Below are 12,763 nucleotides of genomic sequence, written 5' to 3' on the forward strand. Positions count from 1 at the left end.
TGACCACCACCACTCTGCAGCATTGTAGGTGCAGTAACCATGACAACAACTGTATCATGGAGAGAGTGCCTTTGTTGAGCACTGTTTATTGTAACCTGTGTGTGTATATGTTTGTGTGTGCGCACACACACATGGGTTATTTTTAAATACATATCCATTCTGTGTGTGTGTGTCTGCGAGTATTCTGACTGTTTAAGTTGCTTTCTCTTAAAGATCCATGAGACCATTGAGACCATCAATCAGCTGAAGACCCAGAGAGAGTTCATGCTGAGCTTCGCCAGAGACCCACAGGGCTTCATCAATGACTGGCTGCAGTCTCAGTGCAGAGACCTCAAGGTATGAGAACTCGCTCTCTCTCGATCCTTCCTTCCACACTCTCTCTGTCTCACATGTAGACACATGCGTGTATATATATACTTAATATTTGTGTTGTCTTTAAAGTGATTGCCAACTTGGAAGACCTAAATGTATTATGAATAACATTGTTTATTTATGTGCCATGCCATTGTTGTGTGATCTTGTCCTAAAGTTTGCTGTCCATGCATTTCTCTCTGTGCAACAGTGATTTAAGAGGCTGCCTATTGGCAGGGAGCAACTCTTACACTGCTAAGACTTCTAATGAAACAGAAAGAGACACATAAAAGTGTGTTGCCTTGAGTAGAAGCTTGTGTGAAATATATATATATGTGTGTGTGTGTGTGTGTGTGTGTGTGTGTGTGTGTGTGTGTGTGTGTGTGTATGTATAAAAGTGATGTGAGATGTAGTTAAATGAAAGTGTATAAAATTGATGGAGTTGTGATACCTGTGCGACCTGTTGGACCTAACCTAACCTGTGCTGTGTGTGTGTCTAACAGACGATGACTGATGTGGTGGGAAACCCAGAAGAGGAGCGTCGTGCAGATTTCTACTTCCAGCCCTGGGCTCAGGAGGCTGTGTGCCGGTACTTCTACTCTAAGGTACAGAACTCAATGCACTCAGTCAGGAGCCTCTGTGCTGGTACGTCAAGAAATGCGAGACCGAGAACTTTCCCCATCACCCTCTTGAAAATGGGGGGTAATTTGGTTAAACATGGTAAAATAGAAATGATGCTCCTTTTGGCTTTATTATAGAGTTTGCCCCTTGTGTTCACACCGTTTACCCCAGGCATGCTCATACTGCTCTTGCGGCCCCTTCTGAAGGGGCCTCCTGTTCACCCATGTCATGAACTCGTGTCTTCTGTCTGCCTCCCATCAGGTCCAGCAGAGGAGACAGGAGCTGGAACAGGCTCTGGGCATCAGGAACACATAAACGGCCTCCCGACCCGCTCACCTGCCTGCGCCTCTGGCAGCCATGTTTGATGCAGGGCAGTGATGTCTGGGGTTCCAGGCACTTGCCTCATTGCATCGCAGTTGCCCATAATCCACCCTGGGCTTCTCCTGCCCTGAAGCGTGCAGGGTGGTTATCACGGTTCCTCAGACTGTTCCCATGATTTGCTCATCTGTGTGGATGTGTGTTCAGTGCTGTAAAGGCTTTTTCCCTCCCGTGCTGACTCAGCCGGTGGGGGGCGGTTATGAAGTCGGCCTATTTTAATCGCAGTGGTGCGTGCGCGTGTGAGTGTTGTGAGTGTGTTGAGGTGACTGCTCTGAAGATGGACATTCTTTACATTTCATAGTGGGGAAAATGTACGTCACATACACACTAATTCCACAGTACTATGAAAAAAGCTTTCCATTTGATATCCCTGACATATGAGTTAACTCATATCTAAACACTATGAATTGTATTCCTAAAGGTGTTTGCCTTATCCCAGCTCTGCTAACCAGATCTAAAAACCTTTAATTTTTTTTTTTAAACCCCCCCTCCTTAAAGCAAGATTGTTAGAATATGTTAATGGGCCTTTTTATAATTATCTTTTGTGAAGAGGTTAGCTTTTCATGTAGGTCTTGTGTTCTCATTAAATGAACTATATAAAAGTACAGTAGTCTTGTACATTAGGCATAGAAAATTCTAGAGGAAGTAGCTATGGTTGTAAATATTAATAGAAGCAGACTATAGGAGGAGCTAGCAACGCAGAAAAGAAAGTGCATTGATCAACACAGCAGCCAGTGGCCCAGCTAGATTATCAGTCAACACTCAGGTAGTCTATTCCACCGGTCTGTCTTTTATTTCCCAATTAGAATATACAACTCAAACAGTTCAGCAGTCATGGTCTCTGGTGCATACTTCAGCCAGTGTACTTGCTGCAGTATACCATCAGATGGATATATCAGCCTCTGTACCTGCTGTAGGCTACTCTCAGATGCATACAGGTAACCTCTCTGTCGGATGTAGTGTGCCCTGAGATACATACTTCAGATGCTGTAGCATTCCTACCCAGATGGCTGAGTTTAGGTCAGATGCGTTCCTTATCTGGAACTGATCCATGTCAGATCCGTTCTACACTGGGCTGTATCCAGGGTAGTTGCTGTTGTATACTCGGCGTGGGTTCCTGCCCTCTGATACCTACTGCAGTAGCCGCGCATTGGCAACGTGTGAAGGATGAAACGGGTTTGCCGGTTTGGTTGCTACTGAGTGGATCATGCAATGCTCTAGTGATGTAGAACCATAGCTTCTACGTTACTTAAAATATGTATAGAAGTGGCAAATTCATTTTCTATTTTTGATTCTTTTTGTTGTTAAATATATAAACATTTGTAATGATTATTTGTTGTCTTTGACATGGCATTGTTTTGACACTTTTTTTTTTTGCCCTTTTTGGCTAATAGGAGATTGTATGTCTTGGATATCCAGGTTTGAGATCTCTGTTAACCTTTTTCTTTCATGGACCAAACACGTCATTATTTCTGTATCCCTTTGTCTAAATAAAGATGAACTTGTATTGATGCCAAACGCTCTTGTTTATACCATTGCAGTGATTTTTCTGGTGTTTTTCTTCATGCAATTTCAATACTTTGACAGTGGGTTAAGACACAGGAATCGAAGTACCATCACTATTGTATTGGTTTAAGCCATCGTTACAGGCATCTGTTGTGTTGTGAACGTATTAATGTCCAGCATGTAAGATTTTCGGCGGTATGGGCCAATAGAGTTGAGGAGGCGTGCTTGGCTCCTGGGGGTATCATGCTACTCTCGGGTATAAAGATGCACCGACTCAGCTGCAGCTTGTCCGTGCAAGCGCTCCGACAGAAACCGGTTACTTTAGCTTAGCCTGGTAGGTTCTGGACTATGGCAGCCAAAAAAGTCTGCATTATTGGCTCTGGCAACTGGTAAGTAACATTTCACGCAGTGTAGTTTGCTTGTTAGCCTTTGAAGTTGGAATGTCGTGTTTGCAGCTAAATCAAATTCATCTCCCCAAAAAATGTTACGCTGGAGGTTGACTGTAGCCTGTGTGCTGGCCCCGGTCGTGTAGTTGTGCGCGAAGTCCTTAGATGGGTGTTGTTAAAGGGACGTCGGTTTGAAGTTTTGTTGTCCTGGTGATGCTTTTTTTGTGTGCATCTGGTGATACTGAAAAGCGCCGAGTGTTCCTGATTTTGGACATGATCTCATGACTGCATTTTTATCGGTCGATCTGAATTCGCGCAACCCACACCATAGTCATAGCTACAAATACACGGTCCTGTCTGAAAACTCAACTCGTCCCTTACAGCACAGCTGAGAGGGGGTGGTCAAAAATATACCACTGCTATTTAACATGTAAGATTATGCGTCCACAGTGAATATCCAAAACTGTATTTTCTACTGACACGTTGAAATATACCGCTAAGAAAAAGTAAGCTTTCTCAGATTTAATACCTCAAGCCCTTAATTTCATTGTGCGCAGTTGAGTTTGTTTCTATGGCTACCAGCAGAGGGGATACGGTGGCGTTTAGTCATTCTCTTTGCCGCATTTTTATACCTTTGGGCTACAGTTTGGCTCTAATTTAACATGTGGTGTGAAGTGGTTTCTTATCTTGGTTCTTGAAAAAGGTGCCTCCACAAGAAATATAGCAGTAGAAATAGCAATGAAATTGCGACCGATCTAACGTGCACTTCTGAATGTGTTTGAAAGTCTGCATCCCTTTAGAATAGGTCCTGTGAATTACAGTTTAGGTGAACTAGTGGATCACAGATTGTAAACTCATCACCCATTCCTGGGCAGGCTGGTCCATGTATACTCAATGCACTAGTTTTTACTAATGGAATCTGTCCAGTTTTTTTTGTAGGCCTCTATCTAAAAGCCTGCTTTAGTCAGATAATATATTGGCCTCATTTATAAATGCAATCCTCAGATGGAAGCACGGTTGTCTAGTTCTCAATAGTAGGCCTATTTAAACTTTTTATATTGACACTTTGAAAGGGTGTTGGCTTGATGATTAGTTCTACTACTAGCGAGACTTGTTTAATGCTGCTGTTGTATCTTCATATGTATTCCAATGTGTTGAGAAAATGTGTTTTACGTATATTCTGCAACTTTTGGCGTGCTTCTTGCGGTGTTGTCTATAGTCAACTTGTGGAACAGATTTGTTGAGTCAGTTTGATCTAGCATAAGATTATTCACATCCATCCAAAGCTTGCTGTGGCCCTTGTACTGGCCATGCAAAGACACTTTAGAGTTAAAACAAAATATATATGGAATGTGATTGTGTCTGTGGTGATACTCAGTCTGCTGTGTAAGAGTATTCTCTGCTGTCATTTTATGGAAACGTTCTCCACCATAATTCATCCTGAGTTTGTTGTCCACTATGATGGACAGATCCCCTCACCAGCCCTTTGATTACTGTGCATGAGGTGTGAGTGATGTTCTCTCTACATCCCATGGGGGGCATCGCCTTTGTCTCATTAATGTCAAGGAGCGTCTTAAAAGAGGCTGACTGCATTTGAGACTGTCACATTAGAACTGGTAGAGTAAAGGTCAGGTAAAGGTCAGGTATTATCCAAGTCAACTGACAGACAACCTGCAGCAGTATTTTGTGAAATTTACATGTAAGCAACAATATGAGCTTCATTGTATAACTGAACTTGACATTTATTGACAAAGTGTTGCAAAATATGCATGTATGAAATGTAAAATTATTAGTTGAAGGCAAGAATATGTTTCAATATGATACTAGATGTAGACTTAATGCAGCAAATAGATCTATCTACATTTACATTTACATTTAGTCATTTAGCAGACGCTTTTGTCCAAAGCGACGTACAAGGGAGAGAATATTCAAGCTACGAGCAATAGAACCTGGTGTAACAATAAATAAATACTACTTTACATTAGAAATATAACAAAATGAAATAAAAAGAAAGAAAGAGTGCAGAAGTGTAACTGCTGTAATTGCAAGTTACGCACTAGTCGAAGTGCCAGTTAGGACGGGAAGTGCTCTCTGAAGAGTTGGGTCTTCAAAAGCTTCTTAAAGGTAGAGAGGGACGCCCCTGCTCTGGTAGTGCTGGGCAGCTCATTCCACCAACGTGGAACTATCATACTATCATAATAATACGTTTATATACAGACAAAAGCAGCGATCATCGGGGTCCAAGCACACTGTGCAGACTGCCCCAAGTAGCAACAGGTTGAATGACCGCTTCAGCAGGTGAAGGGAAAATGGAAATTGGGTAAATAGGTTCTATATGCCATTATGAATGACCATACAAAATTTCATTAAGATTACCCAATCACACATGCATGTTTTGACTGCTGAAATTTGATTGGCCATTGGTGGCCATTTTGTAGAGCGAGCCAAATGGAACTGTAAGCAAATGTAGCCAAGTATAATTTTACCAAATTTCAAATGTGTCAGTTGCAGTGCCCCAGATGGACAAAATTTAATGAAAGTTGGTGTGCATCAAAATGATTTGGTAGTGGGGTAGGGTTACATTTCGTAAAGTAAAGGTTCAAACATTACAAGATATTGGCTACTGAAGAGCTAGATTTTTCCTTTGAACATTATTCACCAGGTGGCATGCCTCCACAAATGAATCGTAATGAGCTAGGGTTATGCACCTCCTAGAGGCTAACTTGCCAAAAAAAAATCAGAATTTTTGGCAAAACGGTTTTTGAGCTATTGCCCAAAAAGTGCTTTGAGCCTACCCCACTTCAGGGGACGATAACATGAAGGGAAACACACACCTAGAGACACAAACCTTATACTCCTGATCAGCCATGTGGGGCTACACACATACCAAGTTTCATGTGGATTGGTGAAGAGTACATATATGATATTGTCAACCAACCATTGGTGAAAGAAAAGCATAATAATACAAATTTCTCAAAAAAGCCTTGCCGAACAATGTAGGACCACCCTGCTTGGTGCAACGAGGGTCATAATGAGATCAAACTAAATAGTGACACAGCATGCAGTTTGGAAAAAGTCTGGTTCATATGGCTTGGTCCTTTCCTGAGTTGTTGCTTCAATGTGTTTGAAGTGATAACAAGGGCAAAGCAACTTGATGTCTTCTCTTCTAAACTGAGGTGTGTTTGTCCCTATAGGGGCTCTGCCATTGCCAAGATCGTGGGTGCCAACGCGGAGAAGCTCTCCAAGTTTGACACCACCGTGAACATGTGGGTGTTTGAGGAGATGGTGAACGGACGCAAGCTCACAGAGATCATTAACAACGACCACGAGAACGTCAAGTACCTCCCCGGACACAAGCTGCCCCCCAATGTGGTACGCAGGGACGTAGTAAGGGGGATATAGAGACTTGGGAAGACAGGGGTCCTCTAAGAAGCCAGACAGTATAGATTTCTCAGATATAGATGTACAGCTTGTTATGTGTTATTGGGGGATACGATGTTGAGAATATTCTGTACACTGGTAGTCATAAAATGCTATTTTAATGTTTTGAATGGCAGAGATATGCTTGATTGACATCACCACATTGTTATGTATAGCATGATCTAATGTAAAGGCTTAGCATGATGTAATGTAAACATCCCGGTTGGGTTCAGTCAGACTTGCGGCGCAGGGGCAGCTGGAAGAGATGCAGTGTAGGAGAAGGTTTAGAGGCAGGATGGAGAACTCTTGGTCTAAGAGAATGGTAACCCTCAACCCACCCCACCCCACCCCACCCCCGCAGGTAGCTGTCCCTGACCTTGTGGAGTCTGTGAAAGGAGCTGACATCCTCATCTTCGTCATCCCTCACCAGTTTATCAAAAAATTGTGTGACACCATCAAAAGCCACATCAAGCCAGATGCCGTGGGGATGTCCCTCATCAAGGTGTGTGTCCTTGTCTGTTCCATAGGCGGAGATCCCGGGGGGGACAGGGGGGACGTGTCCCCCCGCTACAATAAAGTTGTCCCCCCCAACAATCATTGTAAACACAAATAAATAATTTTGAATAATATAGTAATATTAAATAAAAGCCAGACAACACAAGCGGTGCTTATTATAAACGTAAAACAATGTGTTTTTTTTAAGTGTTGAAAAATCATGATCCCCCTATTCCTTAAAGTGGCTTGGTTCACATGCTATTTCCAACGGGCGGGGCTACCGGCAGCTCCCTGTTTACATTTACATTTAGTCATTTAGCAGTCGCTATTGTCCAAAGCGACTTACAAGGCAGAGAACAGTCAAGCTACGAGCAATAGAAACCTAGTGCAACAATAAATACTATTTTGCATAAGAAATAGAAAAAAGAGGTGCAGGAATGTAACTGCTGTAAGTGCAAATTAAGTGCTAGTCGAAGTGCAAGTTAGGAAGGCCCCGCCCAGTACACGGTCAGATTGTGAGGAAACCAACCGAACCAGTAAAACCTCTACAAGTAAAAGCCAGTAAATCATTCATCACACCACTTGTTCAACAAGCACAAGCTTGTAACATGAAAAGGGACATAGAATGGACACATCTACATTCTGCAACAGTACCTCTACCTCTGCACCGGTGAAGTTAGGTTACATGTTGAAAGTCGCTCCAGTAAAGTTCGAGCAAAACCCTCGCTGACCGTGTGAACTTTGGACATTATAGGTAGCAAACGCAGTACCAAGAAAGCATAGAGAAAGAGAGGGTGATAGGGCCAGACAGCAATTTGTCATGTCGTGTTTTTAGAGACTTTGACCCTCCTGTAGTAGAAACTTTGAAGTACTTTGAAGATGTGTGTCCTCTGAGGCATACAGTATTTAAGCTCTAAGATCTGAGGTCTGTTTGATTGACATACTTTGGTACCATTGTTGTATATACAGTACCAGTCAAAAGTTTGGACACACCTTCTAATTTTTTGAGAAGTTTTTTCTTTACTTTTATTATTTTCTACATGGTAAATAACACTTTTTTTGTTTAGTACATCATTCCATATGCGTTTTTTCGTAGTTTAAATGTCTTCAGTATTAATCTACAATGTAGAAAATAATAAAAGTAAAGAAAACACTTAAAGGTGTGTCCAAACTTTTGACTGGTACTGTAAGTGGAAGGAGAATAGTAGTGTAGCACCTCTAATACAGTGAATGCTGCACAAGGTGCTGCATAGTAGTACATATAAAATACTTTTGCATTTGTACAAAGGGAGGGCGTGAATATACTGTTAGTTTAAACATTACATTAACATATACGTGTGTGTGTGTAGGGTGTCGATGAGGGTCCAGAGGGCCTGAAGCTGATCACTGAAGTGATTCGAGAGAAGTTGGGCATCACCATGACGGTGCTAATGGGAGCCAATCTGGCCAATGAGGTTGCAGAAGAGAAGTTTTGTGAGACGACAATCGGTGAGAAATCATCAAGGGCTATAAAGTGTGGCTTAACTTAAACCCCCCTCATTATCCATGTTAATATCTTTAAGTGGAACTAAATATCTAAGGGAAACAATCTTTTTTTTTTAAATAGAATTTCAAAATAGAATGTAGAAGATGTTGTTATGTCACTGAAATATTATTGCATCAGTGAAATCTCAGCTATGAAATATTTCTTTAAACGTCTTTGTTTTAAAGGCAGTAAATCTAAAGAGATTGGGGCCACACTGAAAGACCTGATGCAGACCAAAAACTTCCGGGTGACTGTGGTGGAAGAAGCTGATGTTGTAGAGATTTGTGGAGCTCTGAAGGTATGTTTTACTACCAAAAGTATGTCGATTATGATACTTTGCTAAACTTTAAATGTATTTGTTTTCTTCTCATGTCAGTAAACAAGATTACGTTGTTATGAAAGTTGCCTAACATTTATGAACACAAGACGCATTTTGAGCTTTTTCTCACCTTGATGGCTTCTAGAACATTGTTGCCGTGGGAGCCGGCTTCTGTGACGGGCTGGGCTACGGTGACAACACCAAGGCCGCAGTGATCCGGCTTGGTCTGATGGAGATGATCGCATTCGCCCGGGTCTTCTGCACCTCAGGTACCGTGTCCCCCACAACATTCCTGGAGAGCTGTGGCGTGGCCGATCTCATCACCACATGCTACGGCGGCCGCAACCGCAAGATCGGCGAAGCCTTCGCCAAAACAGGGAAGGTGAGTCAGACAGGGATGTCATGGTGTTGTGGTGAACTAAAGAGTCAGCCTCTGCACTGTGCCATAAAATAGCCTACCACTGGTGTGAGCCACATATGTTTGCACTGTCCCTCAATGGACAGTCCCGCAACCTCAGGTATAAGAGAGGGCATGCTAAACAAGTGTCTAAAAGCCATAGCTGCTCCCTAGCTGCTAGCTTCATGGCCGCTAGCCTCTAAGCTGATGCTTTTGTCAGAGGCTTAAAGATGCAGTCCACAATTCTAATCCAGTACACTTCTTTTCAAATTCAGCAAATTGCTCCTCACAGTTCTTTACCGTGTGCTGTGAGTGTGCTAATAAAAACCTAATATTCATACAAAGTTCTGGCTCTGTAAATGGGAAACAGGCAAAGTGGTTTGGACCAAGTCATATAGTAATCCTACTCATACAGCAGACAAGCATCATGCTGCTTCAGGGGCATGGAAGGGAGGGGTGTAATATGATTGTCTGTTGAGCTCAAATATCAGCAACTTTACGCCAGAATCATGGACTGTACTTTTAATGCGAGCTGTTCTCTTGTCTCTCTCCCCAGACGATTGAGGAGCTGGAGAAGGAGATGCTGAATGGTCAAAAGCTGCAAGGTCCACCCACCGCTGCAGAGGTCCACAACATCCTCAAGGTCAAAAAAATGGTGGATAAGTAAGTGAGCTCATTCTCCCTGTGATGGGGCAGCCCAAACAAGCCAAAAGACACTTATTCTGGTAAATGGTTGGTAAATATGAATATGGATATATTCACCTGGATATGGTAATATGCATGAACAGTTTTTCAGTGTATTTATTAGTTTAAGCTGGTGAGATGAGTTTGTATTTATTATTATATTTATATCATATTTATTAGACTTATATGAATGTCACAATGATGCTCTGCTTCCTGTCATCCCAGCATCTAACTAGTAATTCACCCATTCCATCCCTCAGGTTCCCACTCTTCAATGCTGTCTATCAGATCTGCTTTGAGGGGCACCCCGTTAAGGAGTTTGTTACCTGCCTGCAGAACCACCCTGAGCACATGTAACTACTAGACTAACTCAAACAATTGGGCAAGTGTTTGGGAACATGATCAGATTTTAAGAGGAAAGGGGTTGGGATTCAGATCACCGTGCCTGTGTTTTTGTACTATATGCATCCCAAAAAAAGAGGGGAGAAGAGTTACTCTCCTCAGCACACAAAGTGCTTATGTCCATTCAGTCCCATCAAGTTCTCAACAGTCCATCCCTAGCACAATGCTGCTAACACTGAATGGTGAGGTTTATTTTTTTTTAATACCTTGGCGATGGGTTTGAATTACAGTTGTATAGTGATCTATATTTTCTTAAAAAAAAAAAGATATATCGAAATTTAAATGATTGTCTTAAGTAACCCTTTACTTGAAGGAGAGGATCATTGGTCCACTCTATAACTGTTGCATAATCGTAATTGAAGTCTAACCATCTGCCATCATTGCCGTGAAAAGAAAAAAAGTGCCTTATGACTCTAAAGCATCTACCATTGTGTGCACGGGACTTTGTCCTCTGTGAAACTTCAACAGGACTCATAACCACTGAAGAGCTTGTCTTTATGACCCTCTCCGCATGTCAGGTCATCTGAGGGCTGTGCCTGGATTTGTTTTATATATGTCTGAGTATCACACATGTTAAAGAGAGAAACTGTCCTGAAATAAATAATTAAAATGGCAATGTAATGCTCGTATTTTGGTTTGATGTTCCGTAACAGTGTGGTGGTTTTTTCAATTGTTCAGTTTTTTTTTTGCTTTTATGCATTTGGTTTTCTGTTAAATTACTTTTAAAATCACCAGGACTTAGTAGGCATTCTCCTGGTCTGTTAGCTGAAGTAGACGAGAGGCACCTCCTCATTAATTTGTCCAGTGGGGTTTCTCAGGCTCTCACAGGCAGCGATGTGACCTTTATTACAACCTCGTGTCTGTTCTGCCACCCAAAACCTCTCACCTTTACCATGTCCTCGGATGATGACCTATGACCTTCACAAGAGGTACACTGCATCAAATCCAGCTCCTTCTCTGCAGAGCAACATGACAACAGTACAGAGCTGCTGACAAATGTTTGCTGTTCCAGTGATCATTGATATTTAGTTAGAGAGCTACTTTATTTAGTCATGTTTAAATATGATCTGATTATTTTCATCATGTTCTTGCTTAAAGATTAACTTCTCTTGAAAGAAAAAATCTAAATGCTTATTGGTCTAGTTGTTGGGTAGAGAATTCCAGACATTAGAATGCATAGTCATTTCACGTTTAACAACTGAGCTATGTTGTAATTTAGAAGCAGCTGGACGCATTCTTTTTGACAGTGCCTCTGTATAAAATCCTCTGGATAGTTTTTAAGCTAGTCACCCTTTGCGTATTCTAATAATACCACGCCTCATAGGCCAAAGGTGGAGATAAATTTAGAAGAGTGTCCAATCAGAGGTAGATGGCGCCGTCGGACAGAAATACAAGGCAAGGTAGTTACAGGGTTTATTTAATATGTTGTTTTATTATAAAATGTATATATTTTTGGTATCCTTTTTTTTTCATTGCAAGGGTACAGTTTTGCGAGATATATTTTCTCTGGTATATGAGATTTGTGTAGATAAACATCAACAAAGCACGTTTCTCATGCAATAAGATTTCTTATGCAATAACACTGCCACTGGTGTAAATGGATATTCTCAATCTGACAGCGGTAGGGTAGGCTACTTTTATAGGGTGGCTACTGCAAATACGAATTCTTATTACACTTGTTAATGATGATGCCCCCCGTGCACACACTCACTAGCAGTGTCACTAAAAGTAGTACACAGTTAAGCAAACACCTCTTCCCCAGGTAACAGATGACTCTTCAATGGCCCTGGCCCTAATCCGCCGCAGAGTTACTTGCTACCTTGCAATAAATGAAATGAGATTGCCTGAAGGAAAAGGCAGTCTTAAGATATGTGTAGATATGTGGTTCATGGTGGGTGATTATTCAAAGCATGGACATCTAAATAAGCGCATATCAATAAACTCTTTTGACTGACAGTCCATGTTCACCCTCCCCAAATATGTTCTGATATTTGGCAAGGGGGTATTCGAGCATTCCAAATTAATATATTTCCTACCATATGATACCAGTCCCAGAGAGGGAAAGTGAAAACCCACATCCCTAGTGTTTGCATTCCTATTGGAGAGCATTTCACATGAAAAATCTAGTGCTGTCAATTGATTTTTTTTATTATTATTTACAAATTAATCGCACAATGTGTTGTGATTAATCGCTTATTTTCTTCTTGACATTGAGATTGTAATAATGGATACGGATAAGCATGCTTGCATACATGTGGCAAATGAACACCATACATACA

At 41.6% G+C, this 12,763-nt stretch overlaps 2 protein-coding genes across 2 annotated transcripts; both read left to right on the forward strand.

Annotated features, from left to right (window-relative positions):
• Positions 1-180: 180 nt before the first annotated feature.
• Positions 181-2,868, forward strand: LOC122129885 (SWI/SNF-related matrix-associated actin-dependent regulator of chromatin subfamily D member 1-like; the record flags this gene model as incomplete). Its single annotated transcript, XM_042704616.1, has 3 exons — positions 181-336; positions 855-956; positions 1,234-2,868. Coding segments are annotated over 3 exons (312 nt in total), but the record flags the coding sequence as incomplete, so codon positions are not given.
• Positions 2,869-3,091: 223 nt separating this feature from the next.
• gpd1b (glycerol-3-phosphate dehydrogenase 1b) lies at positions 3,092-11,100 on the forward strand. The gene is made up of 8 exons (XM_042704597.1): positions 3,092-3,245; positions 6,437-6,614; positions 7,024-7,164; positions 8,507-8,645; positions 8,868-8,980; positions 9,147-9,383; positions 9,955-10,061; positions 10,343-11,100. Exons 1-8 carry the CDS (start codon positions 3,205-3,207, stop codon positions 10,437-10,439), a joined length of 1,053 nt encoding a protein of 350 aa, XP_042560531.1. The 5' UTR covers positions 3,092-3,204; the 3' UTR covers positions 10,440-11,100.
• The last annotated feature ends 1,663 nt before the right edge of the window (positions 11,101-12,763 follow it).

The sequence above is a fragment of the Clupea harengus genome, unplaced genomic scaffold (assembly GCF_900700415.2).
Source record: "Clupea harengus unplaced genomic scaffold, Ch_v2.0.2, whole genome shotgun sequence".
NCBI lineage: Eukaryota > Metazoa > Chordata > Actinopteri > Clupeiformes > Clupeidae > Clupea > Clupea harengus.